This window comes from Trachemys scripta, chromosome 1, assembly GCF_013100865.1.
Source record: "Trachemys scripta elegans isolate TJP31775 chromosome 1, CAS_Tse_1.0, whole genome shotgun sequence".
Taxonomy (NCBI): domain Eukaryota; kingdom Metazoa; phylum Chordata; order Testudines; family Emydidae; genus Trachemys; species Trachemys scripta.
Window position 1 is genome coordinate 300,710,074 of NC_048298.1, and position 18,591 is coordinate 300,728,664.

An 18,591-nucleotide genomic window follows, 5' to 3' on the forward strand; every position below is an offset into this window, starting at 1 on the left:
TTTTATCACAATCTGTAGGTACCTACCTGGGGAACAAATATTTAATAATGGTCTCTTCAATCTAGCAGAGAAAGGTAGAACATGTTCCAATGGCTGGAAGTTGAAGCTAGACAAATTCAGACTAGAAATAAGGCCTACATTTTTAACAGTAAGGGGAATTCATCATGGAACAACCAGCCAAGAATCATGGTGGATTCTCCATCATTGGCGATTTTTTAAATCAAGCTGGGATGTTTTCCTAACAGATCTGCTCTAGGAATTATTCTGGGGAAGTTCTATGGCCTGTGCTATACAGGAGATGATCACAGTGGGCCCTTCTGGCCTTGGACTTTATGAATCTATGACGTGTCAAAACCCAAATGGATACATTTTCACAGAAAATTTTGAATACATGAAAATCCAGTCCCCCTCTTTGGAATCCTGTGGAAGGAAAGTGACTGATAGTTTCCACAGAGATTTTTTTGGGTCCATTTTTCCAATTAGCTCAAGTGCTTCCCGATAGGAGCAGAGCACCTTCCATTCCCTTTGACATGCTGGGGCACCTAGGGCCAAAGTCTTCTCTGAACTCACTGAACTTACTCCAGAGATTAACCTGATTCAGAGAGCCCGATGCCCCTGTGAATTAAAGATGAGAGCAACCGTATCGGGGTGAAGCACTTTGCCCTATTTTGGAACGAATGCTGGCTCTCTGAATTGTAGTGATAATGATTCTTATCAAACATTCAACTCCAAAACTTGTCACACGAAGTGGTGGCAGTCCCCTTTAAGGCCGTGATTATGAGGGAGATCTCCAGGGACATAAATGGCAGGCCTGGCTCCTCTTGACTGTCGCTAGGAGCTGGTGACCTTACTCTCCCAGGCTCCTTTGAAAGCCCCACCTCGCCTGGAGTCTCGTTGAATTAGTCTTTTTGTTGTCTGTGGCTGTAACTTAACTGTCTTTGTTCTAGGCGAAGAAGTGAAAAACCCTCAGAAAGCAATTCCCATTGGCATCGTCGCCTCGCTTCTGATCTGCTTCGTCGCTTACTTTGGCGTGTCAGCTGCACTCACGCTCATGATGCCCTACTACTTGCTTGATCCAAACAGTCCTTTACCCAATGCATTCCAGTACGTGGGCTGGGAGGGTGCCAACTATGCAGTGGCTGTTGGTTCACTTTGTGCCCTTTCTGCTAGGTGAGATGCTGTTCTCTTGTACCCTTCTCAGTGCAGATTTGTATTTCCATTGCCTCCTCTTTCTGTGTGTTACAAGCTAAGGACCTTAGTCCTATGTCCCTTACGCTGGTGTAACTCCACTCCAGTGAGGTTATTCTGGATCTATGCTGGGGTAAGTGCCAGAGGATTCAGGCCTTCTGGGTCAGATCTGAGGCCCACTGACTTCAGTGGGGCCAGGATTTCACCCTGTGTCAAAAGGTTCAAACGAATTCTTAGAATTAGGTTTCAGAGCTGGAAGCTCCCATTTGTGACTCAGGAAACCTCCATCTTAAGGACCGTCTGAAATTGTGTGTGTCTTGAATACATAAAAAAGAAACGTTCTTTTACCAGTAGCCCTGGGGAAACAAGACACAACTGACTCAGACAGAGCAGATGGAAGTGGGAACAGCTCCATGGAACCAGTGCAGTTTTTGGGTGTTCTGCACCTCTGAAAATCAGGGCACTTCCATGTAGGAGCCGAAATCTGGATGTAGGGCACAGATCCTCCAAGGTCCTAGGCACCTAGTGCCCGTTGAATCAATGAGAGTTAAGTGCCTAAGGACCTTTTAAGGATCTGGGACCTAAATGCCTAGCTTTAGGTATCCAAATTTGCACATCTGGAGCCTTGTTCCCAGCATGAGTAGTATGTCTGTGTAGTGGGGGCAGCACTTGGGGAAGACCTTGGAATTGAAGCTTTGTTAACTAAAGCCATTCCACTACTGGGCTGCGATTAACGCACTTCCATTTTTCTGCCTTCAGTCCATGTGTGGTATGAGAACTGTACTAGTAGATAATGCCTTTTTCTCTCCTTAGCCTTCTTGGCTCCATGTTTCCGATGCCTAGAGTAATTTATGCTATGGCAGAAGACGGACTGCTGTTTAAATGTTTGGCTACGGTCAGCAAGAGAACCAAAACCCCAGCAGTAGCTACGGCAACTTCAGGGGCTGTGGCAGGTAAGTGTTTCATGAATGCACAGAAAGCAAAAAATATGCTCCACTATGGGGAAAATACAGCAACTCAGCTCTAATCCTCCATATTGTGTTCTCTATTTCCACAACATGGCTTCCTGAGCTTAGTTCTGGGTTCCCAAAGTCTGAATAGCACAGGACTAGGGAAACACAAAATATCTTTCGTGGATATAGATCCTTCTCATGGGGTCTCTCTCAGAACCCACTACTGCCTTCCTTACTCATGCCAAGTAGCACCTTACTCCACTCACTGCCTGTCCCAGAACGCTGCTATGGTTTTAAAAAAAAATTAGCTTCGTGCAGAAGGTGGGCAAGCCCAACCCAGGGTCCCTGTGGCTGTAGACTTGCCTGTGCCTACGTACCATGGTGACAGACACTGTATAAAACCTTTACCTAGCAGCCGGAGCTTGGCAGATAACAGTAGGTAACTGTGTCAGGTATCTGCCCTGTGGCCTTAGGCATTTGTTAACAAGTTCCTGAGCTTTGACTAATTCCTCCTGGAATGTCCTTTGGGTCTATTCTGTTCCCTGCCTGATTAGAAGAGGGCCAACCTGCCACGGTCTGGTTCTTATTGCCAGAGTATAGGGTGGGAGGGAAGTGCTGTAGAGACCAAACAAAGCTCTTAGAGTCATTCTAGGCTGTGTTAGTGTGGGCACCAGAGAGGATTACAGGGTCTGTCTTTGTCCATCAGCAGCAATAAAGAGTTTGGTATGTATTCATTACACCTGAGTCACATCTCTCCTCTCACAAGAGACATTGCAAAGCCCAGTGTGTCCTTGGGGTTTCTCTCAGTACAGATCTGAAGACAGAGCAATGGTCTTGCTTCAACTATATTGAATTTGACTCCCATAACATGACTCTTCTGCAAGCTTATCAGTTTCTGTTTTCCACACTCCCCAGCTGCCATGGCCTTTCTTTTTGACCTGAAAGATCTTGTGGATCTTATGTCCATCGGGACCCTGCTGGCTTATTCCTTGGTGGCAGCCTGCGTATTGGTACTGAGGTATGGCTTAATGTGATAAACTGTTTGCCAGAGCCTGGGAATGGATCACTTGATTACCTGTTCTGTTCATTCCCTCTGGGGCATCTGGCATTGGCCACTGTCGGAAGACAGGATACTGGGCTAGATGGACCTTTGGTCTGACCCAGTACGGCCTTTCTTATGTTCTTATGATATCCTGGAACCGTGCACGAAGAATCATCTCTTGGGAACATAAAATATCCTCAAACATAGCACATATGCCAACACATGACAGGGGCATAGCCACGGGTGGGCCTGGGTGGGCTGCAGCCCACCCATTTAGCATCCAGCCCCACCCAAAGCTGAGCAGGAGTGTAGTGCTATGGGATGGCCCCTGTATTTATTTACTTTGCAATCTGCCTCCTCTGGGCAGCACCGATCAGGGGCTCACACCCCTGTCCCCACCGGGCAGTTATTATTTGCACAACACAGAATCAGTCTGACACCTTGGACTGGACCTTCCATAATGGCTTTCTTTTTTGTCCAGGGTGGCTCTGCCACAGACTGGCTGGGTGACCTTGGGCAAGTCACTAACGCCCTGATCCTGTAAACACTTATGCTGTGCTGAACTTTACTACTGTAAGTAAATAGTAAAGCTAAGAACAGTAATAGTGATAAAATTAAGCATGTGCATAACTGTTTGCAGGATTGGGGCCTTAGTGCCTTTTTTTTTTTTAAGAAGTGCTGAACACCCACACTTCCCAATGACCAAAGCTCATGGTCAGCACGTCTGAAATCTGAGTCTCTAGCTGCTTCATGCCTCAGTTTACTCAGCTCGCCAGGGGGATTATAATATTTTCCTGCTCCACAGAGCAATTATAAATTCCACACCCCTCATGTTTGTGACAAGCTCGGAGTTGAAAGGTGCCAGGTGACTGTAAAGTATTTATCATTTATTCAAAGCCTAGTTGAGGCCATTATGATGCTCCCATTAGTCACAACAATCGAAAGATGTAACATGCCAGATAGAGGCACAGTTACAAACCCTGGGCTCTCCCTGTGTTCTCTTTGCCTGTGCCCTCTCGCTGGATTTCCCCTGCCCAGGCATCCCTGAGTTTTCATTTTATTTCCCAATCTCCTCTCCTGTGTAGCAACTGCAAAATAGCAGCTCCCTTCCAGTCCCTTGGATGGGCACGTGACTCCCTTGTCTGCTGCTACAAGCTGCTGTGCATTTCATCTGGCATGCAGCACTGCACTCACAAGGCCTCAGCTTATCCCGGTAGAGCTAGTGTTGTAAGCCACAGCCGCTTGCAGGCCTGAAGAATGGAAGCCTGAGTTCAGCAGAGCTTCAGTTTCCCACTTTGCTGCCTGATGTTGCAGCATTTGAGTTACTGCATAAGTTGTGAGAGGTTCTCACGACTGGTGCGATCTTGCTGAGCTTGCACATCTGCAAAATTCCACACACATCTTCATTGAAAATACGTCTGCCAAAAGAGATTTAAAAGGGGCCCTTTGAAATGGCCTGTTCCTTTACTTGAAGCTTGTGGTATAAACCTACAGTAAGGCTCTTCGTTAAAAGAGAGTTACGGGTGAAAGCGAGCGTTAGAGGAGTTTTTTTTTCTGTTGTGGTAGCACCTGATCAGGCATCAAGGCCCCATTGTACTAGATACTGGCCACATGCAATAAAAAAACAGTCCCTGCTGCAGACAGCTTACAGTCTTAGCATATGACACGAGACAATAGGCAGATACAGCAAATAGAGGGGGGGACAAGGCAACAGTGAGATGATCAAGTTTTGTATAATAAATAGCAGCTACAGCATGCCAGCTGCCTAGTCCAGCTATCCCGCCTCCAGACCTAAATAGCTGTTCCTTCAAAATTAACTCCCAAACATTAGAAAGTCTGGAAATGAATGATTAAAAGATCCAGCCAGTTCCCTACTGCCATATCTATTACTCACTGTCACAACCCCCTGCTTAGGTGCTGTGTTTTGGTGCTGGGGTGATGGCCCTGGGTGGGTCTGTTAGAAGCTGGTGTGATAGAGCTGCCCTGAGGCTGTTCTAAATTGCTCAAGGGGGTGAACCGGTCTCCAGCTGCCCAAGGGATTTGGGGACATTCAAAGGTGACATAAAAGGCACCTTTATCTCCCATCCCTGGTTCCTCTGCTGAGCATGGCTCAGCCATACCCAAGAATTGGGCCCTATGTGACCCAACATGCAGTTCTTCATCTAGATCTGAGCAGCCTCTGCTCAGCTCAAGGATGGAGCATTGCATTCTGGGACTGTAACACAAGAGTGTGGGAAAGGACCTATTAGGACATCTAGTCCATGCGCCTCCCAAATCAAGGGTTGCTGCCTACAGTATGTTTTCCATACTCGAGCCGCCATTTGTGTGCTCCAGCCTCCAGTTACCTAATCCCTGTGCAGTGTCTTCCATCTGTGCATACCAGATGGCTCTCTTTGGCTCCAGACAAGTAGCCAACATGGCTCCCATTTCAGTACATTTTGGCCACAGCATGTCTTCTGAAGCTTTGTAGGTGTCCATAACCACATGGAGAGGTCCGACCAAGCTTTCTACTAATTCTGGATGACCGTTTACTGTACCCTCTACCAACGCAGTGCTCTTTTGGTGTTGTTTTCCTTCTCCAAGGTACCAGCCAGAGCAACCTAACCTGGCCTACCAGATGGCTAGAACAACGGAGGAGCCGGACCCCAACGAGTCTGCGAGCACCAGTGAATCGCAGGCTCCGTTTCTGCCTGAAGAGGAGGAGAATGATTCCCGAAAAGGCATTCTGTTTCCCCAAAACTCAGATCCCTCCAAACTCTCTGGTTTGGTAGTTAACATCTCATCTTGTCTCATAGGTGAGTGCCGTGAGCTGGCATCTCTCTTGCAGTGAGCCAGCTGCCAGTCTAGGGAAGCTCCTTCGAACGCTTCTTGGCATCTTAGTCGATAATGTATACGTTTGATTAAATGTTTTAGAGCCCAAGCGCTTGCCTGAGGCAACACAACAGACATAGAAAACCGTGGATTAAATGATTGGTTTAAAAATAAATCCCTCAAACAGTGAAGCTGAACATGCAGAAGCTGAATCAGAAATTATAAATGTTTTTCTCAGTCGCAATTCAATAAACATTGGCCTGTCTTGTTCTCAGGTTTACTTATCGTCAGCTGCTGTAGCTTTACTGTGCTTGGCAAAGAGCTGCTGATAAAAGGGACTGCGTGGGCTATCGCCGTGATTGCCGTGCTCGTTCTCTTTTGCCTCGTTGTCGGTTTAATTATTTGGAGACAACCTGAAAGCAAAACCAAGCTCTCGTTTAAGGTAAGCGGCCTGTGGGGAAGGAATGGCAAAGAGCTATTTGGGAGCTGTCTCGTGTGTGAGAGGAAAAAGAGAGAGAGAATTTTGGTGCATATTAAAGAGAGGGGCTGATCTTCTTGGCTAGAAGTGGGTCCAGTTCAGGCTGGAACACTGGCTAAGCCATCCCACACCACTCTGCCAGTGCACCTCCAACCTGACTGTGAGCACTCCTGTTGTTACAGCACTAGCCCTCGAATACGTAGAGAGATGTCCTCTGGGAGCTAGGCAGAGATCGCCAAACTCACTTTCCTCTTGTGATCCAGCATTAAACCCAGATTCCCAAAAGCGAAAGATTAGTATGTTAACAACTCACTGCACCTCTACCGAGCCCCTGGAGACAGACTTCGTTCTGTCGTATGCTGGGCCAAGCAAATCACAGATCAAAACCCTGAAGGGCTTATGTTCTGTGGGCACAAACTGGTTCAGTACAGAACAAATAATCTGTGCAGTACAGCAAGGAAGCAGCAGGTGGTCACTGAAGCTGGAATGTGCCATGGAATGGCCAGGTTTTTGGTGTAGAGAATGAAGGAGCTTTGCATATTTTAACTGTGAGGCTGTCCTGTGGACAGGGAGGCGTGAAGTTAGGAGAGAGTGAGAAGAGTGATACTTGGGGCAGAACAGAGGAAGCAGGAGGGGGAAGTGGAAGAGAGGAGGGCTGAAATGTAAGTGGGAGCGCAGAGTCCAGGAGGTGAAGAGGAGAGGCTGGAATAGAGGAAGCTTTTGCAGAGAGTCTAGAAATAGGATGATGTGGCCAGAGCAGCAGTGAAAGGAGATGGTTTTGGCAGCAGCTTTTTGGATGGACTGGGATAAGGAGAGCGGGTAGAGAGGGAGGCCACAGAGGAGGGGGATGAATTGTAGGAGAAGCAGGAGCAGGATTAGGTGGGGTCCTGGGTGTGAGGTGAAAAAGAGAGCGAGGAATCAAAGCTGACTCCCAGGTAGGGAAGGATGACGACGATGCTGCTAACAGTATAAGAGCGGGATAGTGGAAAGGGCTTTGGAAGGAAGATGATTAGTTTGTGGTGGCAACTGGAGGGAAAATCCAAGCCAAAGGGCTTTCTGTGCACACAGGGCTGGTGCTCATGGTGTCCTCACCTTGGGAGAATGGAGAGCTGTGTTTTGACAGACTCATCACTTCTCCAGGAGCCTCTGGTAGATGAGGCTTGGCAGCTTCCTGCTTACAAGGGACATTCATGTCTGTGTGTTATGACCTGCGGACGTCACTGGTCTCTCTTTCTTTTCAGGTACCTCTTTTGCCTTTACTTCCTATTCTGAGTATTTTTGTGAATGTTTACCTCATGATGCAGCTGGATAAAGGGACCTGGATACGGTTTGCTGTCTGGATGTTCTTGGGTGAGTTTAAAAATATGTCTTTTTAGCCATTTGAGGTTGAGAACCCAAACTTATTTTAAATGTGTACGGCCAAATTCTGCCCTGTCCTTAGTTAGCCTCATTGACTTTAGTTGCAATGCTGGATATTGCTACACTATCAAGCATTAGCAAGATTAGTATTAGCTGCCAATACGTTTTATTGAGACTAAGCGGCCCCTGAGTATGAAAAGTAGCTTCCGGTTGGTTATACTGCTGACGTTTCCCCTCCTTCGCTCCCACAGGTTTTATCATTTACTTTGCATATGGAATGGGGCACAGCGTGGAAGCTACCGATTCAGCACCGCCAGATTCAGAAAGAAACACGGACCACGACTTGGACAGCTGTAAATGATAGCGTGTTTGGCTGAAGAGCAGCCCAACAATCACTTCAGACGAGGAAGCTTCATCTCGGGGACCCTGAACTACTTCCTCTGTTAATCCGTGCAGCAGAGGGTGGGATTCCCAGCCGTGCTTGTTTCAACTTGAAGCTCGATTTACGTTGGTGATGCAGTTAAAAGGGATCACAAGGAAAACGTCATGCCTCTGGCATACTCCCAACAACACTGTTCCCTGGGCTGCAGGCGCTCTCGCTCTCTCTCTCTCTTTTTTTTTTTAATGTATAGAAAGAAAACCGCTCCTCCGGTGCCAGTTAACCTTCAATGCTGCTATGAGACTAGGCCTCCTGAAAGTCCTTCTCTCAGTAGTCCTGTGAATTAACTCCCCAGGTACTTGTTTTTAAATGGAACAGACTCTGCAATGCTAATGTCATTCCTAGATCAGATCCTTGGATCAAGTGATGTGGGCTGTATCACAAAAAAAGTCTCACCAAAAATAATCTCCCATCTGGTTAAAAAGTGCCTGCAATGAGTTACATTTTAAAGAAAAGCATCCAGTGGCATTATTTTAATTGTATTTAACTTCTGAAAAGGTACTTGTATACTTTAAAATGCAGCTTTGCCGTGATGTTTAGGGGAGCTGCTCTGAGGCTGAATTCCCTTTTCCTTCATGCAGCTAGTACAAACAAATGCTTCTGTGAATAACAGACCCCGCTGCTCACTAGAGGGGCCTCCAGCTGTAGCTGTAAATCTGCTTGGTGTAAGTAGTTCAGTGGCGCTAGGCGTGGGTGTCTCCAAAGAGCCCTCTGTCAAAGGCAATGGAGATAGTCCTGATTTATGCCAGTCAAAGTTAGAAGAGAAGCAGACCCTGAGAGTTTGCTTTTGACATCAATGGGCACAACCGGTAGAAGCCCGTAGAAAACGACGCACAAAAGATTCTCACAATACTCAAAATTCTGTGGGGGGAAAGTATCTGAGACTCTCACAGCTCCTGTCAGCTCTACCAAGCAACCCCTGTGTGCAATGTAAAATGTCCCCTTAGCCAGTCACACAATGGAGCATGCCGCCTCCTGCCCAGCAAGGCTGAGGTAAGCTGAAAGGCCTGATCAACACTGGTGTATATAAGCAGTTAAACCCACTGTGTGGACACGCTTATTCTGGTATACAATGACTCTTTTTGGTTGTGCTTACACCCCTTCCCAGGCAACATAAGCTAAAATGGAAAAAGGGACTCCTATGCCAGAGTCAGTGTGTCCCCACAGGAGTTATACTAGTGTAATTGTATCGGGTTACATTCACTCCTTCACTTACGCTGAAAAAACTTTCTAGAGTAGACAATTCCTTTTGGTGAAAGTCTTCTCTCCCACCCTGAGCAGAGCTCTGTCTAGGTATCTCAGGTACGGCCCCCATTACCATAATGTCTGAGCACTCCTCAAACTTTAATGTGTTGGTCCTTATAATGCCCCTATGTTATCCCCAGAGGCACAGAGCAGATACTAAACCTATACCTCAAGTTGGGGCTGTGATTCCCAGCAGCTCCAGAAGACACACCTGTGCTTAGCCTGAATGTAGCTGTGAGGGGCTAGCCACCCAAAGGACGTGTCTGGGGTTTTGCATAGGATTGCATTTGGGCCACAAGCACGTCCTGCCACTTCAGCTATACTGAGAGCTAGCCACGGGTATGGCTCCTCAAGCTGGGAAGCAAACCCCCAGCGTAGCTGTCCCCTAAATTACTTGCCGAAGATCATTCGGCCAGTTTGGGGTGCAGCATGGAATAGAACTCAGGTCTCTCACATCCCAAGCTAGTGACCTAACCACTGGACCGTCCTTCCACCTGTTATACTAAGTAGGGCTTAAATGGTGTAGAGACATTGTCCTGGCTTTCTGCACAGGAGTGAATTTAACCCATAGCCCTTTTTTGTAGGACACTGCTGATCTGCCACAGGTTCAGAATTTGTCTAGTGAGGTTTCAGTGATAACAGTTGGTGGGACTTCAGTAGCACATGGATCATTTTAACACTGTTCCATGTGCTGCTTATAGTACAAAATAAAGGCCAAGTCCTGCTCTTGGAGCTATACAGTGGATCTTGACTGTCGGTCAAGTCTCTTCTCTCCTCAGACATGTGAAATTCCAAGAGTTCCACTCAAGCGGGGAAGGAAGAATGTCAGAGTCAAGAACCATGATGGAGTTCTCATCCTTTTATCCTAAATGGAACACTCCTAGTATACTTCATGTGCTCATAAAAAGTACTGATGTCAGAGAAAACCAACAGAAGAGAAAAATGTTTCCTGTGGTACCAAAAACAGAGGAGTGCTTTTCTCCAGCTTGGGCAACAGCTTTTAAGGAGTTGTTAAATTTAGCACTGCATGAATATTCGAAGGGGGTGAGTGCTGGCTAAAAGGTGGGTTTTGAAAGGAAAACTATTTAAATTTAGGCAGATTGCTTGCTGTAAAAATGTTTTGATAAATGTTAACTTATTTTTTTTGTGTTGCATTTTTTGTCTTCTTTGGGACCTGCTTGGTCTTCATGTTCCACTACTTTAGCTCAGCTAATTACACATAAAGTGCAGAAAATAGCATCACTTAGAAGAAAAGGGAAAATTTTGGTGGGAGATTGTTTTTCTTTCATTTCCTTTTCTGTGAGAAGGTTCAGAGGGAAAAAATCCTATTTAATTATAACTGGCTGTTAAATTATCTCTTACGTACACATGTCCAAAGTTTTCTTTCACAAATTGAAAGGCAAAGTTCCACCAAAAACTTTCTAGGATAATGACACTGATTGTGCTAAATATGGGAAGCTCTTTTCCCCCCTCTGATGTTCAAATGTACCATAGACCAAGCTGAGTATCAGGGAAGACATGCAAATACTGCTGTAATCTTGCTGTTGTGAAGAACAGGCCTGCATTTAGTTGAGCTTCTTTTTGTAAATAGTTCAGTAATTATTCTATGTTTATAAGAGTATTTTGTATAGCTGCCAGAGCATTTCTGTGTATATAAAGTTAGGTATAGAAATGATGCCTTCTTTGGGATAACGAAAGCAAGAAGAATTGGCCATTTTTTTTCAAAGGAGAGGCAGTGGCAAATGTGGCCTGTCAGAATTTTCAAGGCAGCCTCTTCCCTCAGGAATTTGATCTCATTTGAACTCGATTTGCTCATTTCTTATTTGTTCATACATATCTGAGGGAAGGTGCCTTCTAGGGGAGATCTGTAGATGTTTATTTTTAGTTATCTAATATTTGTATGCCAGTCCCTACTGGATTAAAATGGCTGTGTCAACTCCCCCACATGAAGACAGTTTTATCAATATAGCATCCCTTTTTTTTTAAGGGACTAGATCCTGTTAACATTTTTCAAATGAAAACTTAGGTCAAAAAATAGTCTGTTTCAAAAAGAGGTATTTTTGTGTGTGAAACCTATAAGATTTTTTAAAAATATTTTTTCTTTGAAAATGGTAAATGAAAAATGTAACTTGTTGGTTTTTGTCTTCATTTTTCCTCTTTGTTTTCCATTACTGTTGAGTTCCTCGTGTATGTGTTGAGGTGCTGATTTCTTCTTGTTACTCTTTTCAGTCTTTGTCATCCTGAGTTGTTGATTTTTATTTCTTACGTGCCACTATTGTTTGATCATCTTAGTTGGATTTTTTTTCTCAAATTAAAGAATAAATCACTTTTGAAAACTACTGATTAAAAAAAATGCAGTGGAAAATTTTTGAAAAATAAAACATCAGCTTGCTTCAAAAACTACCGCAAGTAAATTTTCAGATCATTTCCGGGGTGGGTTTTCAATCAGCTTTTGAAGGAAAGGCAGATATACAACCTGATTGCTTCTGTTGAAGTCAGTGACAAAACGTCCGTTAACTTATTTGGCTAAATTCATCCCTGGTGAATTAGACGGATGAAGTTCTACCCGGGATGAATGTGACCCATTGACTTCAGTGCAAGCAGGGATGGGTCCATAATTAAAACTCTGCAGATGGTTAGCAGACTGAAGTCCCAAATGGCTTCAGTGCTCTGTTTTTCTGGTTTTAGTGACCATCTGTTTAGAATTAGTGTTGGAAAGGTTAGGTTTTAATTAGCAAATATTTGCAACTGTCATTTTTGCCCTTCAGCTGAAATGGGTGAAAAGAAATTCCATCACTAACCATAAAAAATGTACAAAGAAGGAAAGTTAAGAACATATCATATGATATGTTGCTCTTATAGATATCTAGCTTCCTCCTCTGTTGCTGTCAATTCAATTAACAGACAGCAATGTGAACGATTCTGGTTATATTTTGGACAGTCGGTCACTACAGTTTATACAAATATTGCCTCAATTCAAAATTTTTAAATTCCTGTTAGTACAAAAATTTCCACTCAGGAACACTGAAAAAGATAGTTAGAAATGCTCGTTGGTATTATCTGTCAAAAGTAATAGACAATCAAAACCTGATCCTTCCAAGCCTATGCACAGGGAATGTGTTCCAAGCAAACCAATCTGCTTACTAGCAGAGAGGTCTGGTGTCTCTCTCGCCTTCACTTCAGAATGAATATTGAGCCAGTCTTCTGTTTTAAGAGAGTGGCTGCTATCCCCTTTAGCACAAGAGCATATTTGTTTCTTAGTCCTTGAGGTGGATACACTTTCAGCATCATAAGCTTGATTATTGGACATATGTTTACTGCAAAGTTTCAGTTAAACTTCTAAATCCTTTTTAGCCAAAAATGTACTTAGTGTTAAGTGGTTGGGTTTTTTTTTAATTCCTTTTGTTCTCCATTGTACATGTGAGTTTACTGACCACACCTGCATTAGGGGGCCCCATGACTTCCTCTTTACAACTCACTGCATGCTCCTACTCATTGGATGCCAGTGGGTGGCCATTTCTTAGTTGAAGCCAAATCTCTGTTGTGTTTGAGGCTACTGGAGTGGGGGGTGTCATGTAAGTGCAATAGTATTTCCCGCTCCCCGCCACCAACTGTCAAATCCACATCAGGATATACTTCACTGGACTGGAGACTGCCGCAGATTTGGTACATCATTCACTTGGATGAAATTCAACCCCTCCCCTCCAACCCCCCACTCAAGTATAGGCCCCTAGAGACCTGGCACCACTTGTGTTAAGTTTTTTTTAAGAGTTACATAGGCCTTTGTGCAGGGTTGCAATTCACCCTTGCTGTAGAATTTATTTAACACTGCCTTCTGTTCACTCTCATTTTTCTTTGCTTGCACACACGCTATTGACAGGGTAGCTGGGTGATGCGTTACCAGACTTGGGGGACTATCAGAAGAGCCAAAAGCACGTTCTAGTTTTTAATTGTATTACCCGAGTCTTACTCACTCGTGTAAAGGCAGAATTGTGTACAAATAATGTCTAATTTTGTGTGCATTTGATTATGGTAGGATGGCATAGTTGGGGGAGATGTAGGCACTTCATAGGCATAAAGGAGGGGCCTCTATTTTACCAGGATAGTTGGAATTTCTAGTGAAATGTTTATTGACATGCTGGTATGAGAAGCCATGTTCTATACAGCATTTCATCACTGTAACCATGATGCCGGATGCAATTTTATAGTTTTGCCCCTATTCACACTACTCCTGTTTCAGCAGCAGGAGAGGTAGATAAGTCACTGCTTTTAATGATGAATGGGGTTCAGATTATGTTACATACGCAAATGTATCACACAAAAATTTCCAGGCATTTGACATGGAGAAAAGGGACATGAAAAGGCCTCTAGGTTTTCTGAACCCTTCATGTTTAGTCAGTTAACAGCTGATTTTTATCATATAAAACATGTCTGATAACCAAACTGGAAACCAAATGGTGTAAGAACGCGCTTGTTATGAAACTCCAAGCCATGATTTCCTCAGGGTATTTGTTCTTGGCGCCTGCTCCAAGAAGTGAGGTTAGTCCAAGACATGCAAACTTCTAATCAATATGGCATCTTTTCCCCACTGATAACTTACAGCAAGTCTTTGGCATAGTAACATCGGTGTTTCCAGATGATGGGATGGCTGAGACACGTGTTACATTGTGCCTTTCAACTTCAATTGATTGTAGAAGCACAAACACTGATGACAACTTTGGGTCGGTTTATGTATTACAAACCTACCATAAACAGGTGGGATTTCTTCAGTGAAGTTGCTTTTACTGACTAAGAAGCCATGGAAGGGTCTAACTGTTTTTTTTTATTGATCAAAATGTACATACATTTCTGTTGTTTGGTTTTTTCGATTTTTGTCTAATGATTTTTCAGAATGTCTTACAGTTGTGATAAATGGTTAGACTCCTAGTCCTAGCTCTCTAGTTTTTATCTCTGTGTAGGGTTTATTTTGTTTGTTTCGTTATGAATTCTTTTTTAAACTGTGTACTTTTTAGACCATAGAATTACATTTTTAAAATGTGAAACTTTCACCCAGAGCACAGCATGGGCAGACAGACACTTTTCAACAGACAACACTGTAAATAAATCTCCTGGGGACTATGCTTTTTGACTTTGGAAATCAACTTGTAATTAAATGGCACAGTATTAAAATGTTTTCATGAAATTCAGATAAATTAGGTCTACTGATTCATCCTTATTTTCCAGTCTGATTTGTATATTCCCACTTGTTTCACCAGATCTGTCAGACATGGTCTTATGTGTATAAATCCATGGTTCAGAAGTCTATTGTTAATCTGATTCCCAGTATAATTCTGTCCCTTACCGCCACTCCTGGGATCCTTCTCCTCAACCGCTGACAAGTCTGTACTTCAATAGATTCTCCTTTCTTAACTGCTCTAGCAACAATCCAGAAGCTGCATCTTCATTTAGTTGTGACTGACAAAAACTTTCCTATTTCTCTTATTACTTCTAATCAAAATTTTTGGGGTGCAGTTGTCCTAGGGTGGGTCCATTTTTATCAGTGCTAAGGCCCTGCTCTTGTGAGTTGCTCAGGGCCCCATACTTCTAGTGAGGCACGCCTCCATCCTAAGGACTGGCCCTTAGCTTCCCTGTGTTTACTAATCCATGAGCCAGTGGAAGTTACTGATGCTCACCCACCTTTGCAGAGTACTTTGGCTGACAAGTTCTATATAATGTGCCAAGAATTATGTATTGCACTTTCCTTGGTATTATTTTTCTAAATGCTTATATGACCCCCAACACTGTAGTAATAAGCACTTTTTTCCTTTCCTACTAATTCCTTTCTATTTTTGCATTTTTCAGTCATATCATGAACCATTCAAGCTCCCCACAGAAACCTTCTCTTTTTGATCTCACCTCTATATTCCATAACTCCATTAAAAGAATGCTAAGGCTGCAAAGTCAAGAACTCAAAAGTTAAGAAATGCCAGAATGAAGGCTGCCCGTGCAAACTTAGTTCATCCCGATCCGGCGGGTAGTGAAGACATACCCTCTGTCTCCTGCTCATGCTCATTACTCCTCCCTGGCTCGCCCTACATGTATATCCCTGTGCCTCCGTTTTCGTGTGGCTGCCATGCTGCCCTTCAACCTTTGAGTGGCCTGCCTGCAGCTGCCTGCTGTGGGGTCTGACAGGTGGCAGGTGTTAGGCACGCTTAGGGCTGCGCCACACTGGTGAGAAAGATATTACTGTACCCCTACTTAGCTTGAGAATCCCAGTTCGGGGCTCTGGGATTTCAGCCGGACTGAGCTACCCGGGAGCTGTGGGCTATATGTAATTAGGGTTCAGGCAATTTTGCAAATGCCGACTGGCGGCAACGTCTGTTCCCCTAAGGGGACTAGAGTAGGTGACAGCTATGAAAATGTCAGTGGCACATCAGGGTGGACGTAGACTGCTAAATACTTTTGAGGCTCTGGAGCCAGGTGGCTCAAAAGTTGGTTACCCAGGAAATAAGGAACAAACAATAATAATTCCTAGCTCTTATACAGCACTTTTCACCCATAAATATCAAAGTGCTTTACAAAGAAGGGCAGTACTATTATTCCCATTTTACAGATGGGAAAACTGAGGCATAGGGAGGTGAAATGACTTGCCCGAGGTCACCCAACAAATCAGTGCTAAAGCTATGCATTGAACCCAGGTTTCCTGCTTCCTAGTCCAATGCACTACGCTACACTTCCTTAAGTTTGGTGTAAGGAGCTCACTTGCAGAGACAGGGATAGAATCCAGTTCGCCAGGCCACCATTCAATTGCCTTAACCATGGGACCATCCTTTCTCTTGCAGTTTCCTGCCTCATTCACTTCAGACCTTCTAACTTCTGCAACAAATGAAGCAGGGGGTCCTGCAGACAACAGCCAGACAATTCCCTGAGCATAGTCCATCAAGTGCACTGCATCAGGCAGGGATGTGTTTTTATGTAACTTTTGTAAATGTAATTGTCTAAATTTTATAAAAGTAAACTGAAAACAAACCCAAACCACAAAAACCAAAATTCCATGATGTGGAACCATATTGACATCACGTGGTTCAGCAGTAGGGTTAGAACCTTTACTCCACAGCACAGGCCTGCCACTTCAGTAACTGATCGCAGTAGTGGGTTGTCATTAAGGCTGTCAAACGCTTACAACAAATAATTGCAATTAATCATGAGATTAAAACATAGTTGTGATTAATCGCAGTTTTAAGTGCACCGTTAAACAGTAATGGAATACCAATTTAAATGTATTATAAATATTTTTGGATGTTTTTCTACATTTTCAAATCTATTGATTTCAATTACAACACAGAATACAAAGAGTACACTGATCACTTTATATTATTTTTGATTGCACTTTTTTTACAGTGCAAATATTTGTAATCTACAAGTCAAAGCACCAAGGGGAATACAAATGTTTAGCATATCTGGCATGTAAATATCTTGCAACACCAGCAACAACAGTGCCATGAGAATGACTGTTCTCACTTTCAGGTGACATTGTAAATAAGAAACAGGCAGGTTTGTCTTAGCAATTAGCTGAACAAGAAATCGGACTGAGTGGACTTCTAGGCTCTAAAGTTTTACATTGTTTTATATTTGAGTGCAGGTAGGTTAAAAAAAAATCTACATTTGTAAATTGCACTTTCACGATAAAGAGATTGCACCTCAGTATGTGTATGAGGTGAATTGAAAAATACTATTTCTTTTATCTCTTTATAATCCAAATATTTGTAATAAACATAATAATATAAAGTGGGCACTGTACACTTTGAATTCTGTGTTTCACTTGAAATCAATATATTTGAAAATGCAGAAAAACATCCAAAATATTTATAATAAATTTAAATTGGTATTCTAGTATTGTTTAACAGTGCGATCAAAACTGCAATCTATCAAGACTTTTTAAAAATCTAGTTAATTTGTTTTATTTAATCGCTTGCATTAACTGTGATTAATTGAGAGCCCTAGAATCATAGAATCTCAGGGTTGGAAGGGACCTCAGGAGGTCATCTAGTCCAACCACCTGCTCAAAGCAGGACCAATTCCCAACTAAATCATCCCAGCCAGGGCTTTGTCAAGCCTGACCTTAAAAACCTCTAAGGAAGGCGATTCCACCACCTCCCTACGTAACCCATTCCAGTGCTTCACCACCCTCCTACTGAAAAAGTTTTTTCTAATATCCAACCTAAACCTCCCCCATTGTAACTTGAGACCATTACTCCTTGTTCTGTCATCTGGTACCACTGAGAACAGTCTAGATCCATCCTCTTTGGAACCCCCTTTCAGGTAGTTGAAAAGCAGCTATCAAATCCCCCCCTCAGTCTTCTCTTCTGCAGACTAAACAATCCCAGTTCCCTCAGCCTCTCCTCATAAGTTATGTGCTCCAGCCCCCTAATCATTTTTGTTGCCTTCCGCTGGACTCTTTCCAATTTTTCCACATCCTTCTTGTAGTGTGGGGCCCAAAACTGGACACAGTACTCCAGATGAGGTCTCACCAATGTCGAATAGAGGGGAATGATCATGTAACTCGATCTGCTGGCAATGCCCCTACTTATACAGCCCAAAATGCCGTTAGCCTTCTTAGCAACAAGGGCACACTGTTGACTCACATACAGCTTCTCGTCCACTGTAACCCCTCGGTCCTTTTCTGCAGAACTGCTACCTAGCCATTCGGTCCCTAGTCTGTAGCAGTGCATGGGCTTCTTCCGTCCTAAGTGCAGGACTCTGCACTTGTCCTTGCTGAACCCGTTGAACTTACTTGTCATCCTTTAGAGCAGAGGTTCTCACGACAAATTATTTGGTTGCCTCAGAGTGCAGCCACCCACTCTTGCTGGTGGCTGCCCTCACACTTTCCCCTAAAATACTTAGCTTTCAGAAAACCAAATAAATATGCACATGGACAGTTCCAAATCATTGTAATTTATTTATTACTAGCTAGCAAGTTTGTTTTGAAAAGTGATATTAACAAACATACAAGTATCACTTTTCACAGCAGACTTACACAGTCCTGGCAAGTTTGGGGACAAATTAAGCCCTGGATGGAGGGTTGGGGGAGGCAGCA

General features: G+C 43.7%; 1 protein-coding gene across 1 annotated transcript in view; it reads left to right on the top strand.

The window, feature by feature from the left end:
• The window catches only part of SLC7A1 (solute carrier family 7 member 1), a 74,076-nt gene extending 59,381 nt beyond the window's left edge, over window positions 1-14,695 (top strand). The window contains exons 6-12 of the mRNA XM_034758686.1: window positions 948-1,170; window positions 2,002-2,141; window positions 3,057-3,159; window positions 5,767-5,978; window positions 6,270-6,436; window positions 7,714-7,822; window positions 8,083-14,695. Coding sequence (XP_034614577.1) covers window positions 948-1,170; window positions 2,002-2,141; window positions 3,057-3,159; window positions 5,767-5,978; window positions 6,270-6,436; window positions 7,714-7,822; window positions 8,083-8,192 — 1,064 coding nt within the window. The 3' untranslated portion in view covers window positions 8,193-14,695. The remainder of the gene's footprint in view (window positions 1-947; window positions 1,171-2,001; window positions 2,142-3,056; window positions 3,160-5,766; window positions 5,979-6,269; window positions 6,437-7,713; window positions 7,823-8,082) is intronic.
• The last annotated feature ends 3,896 nt before the right edge of the window (window positions 14,696-18,591 follow it).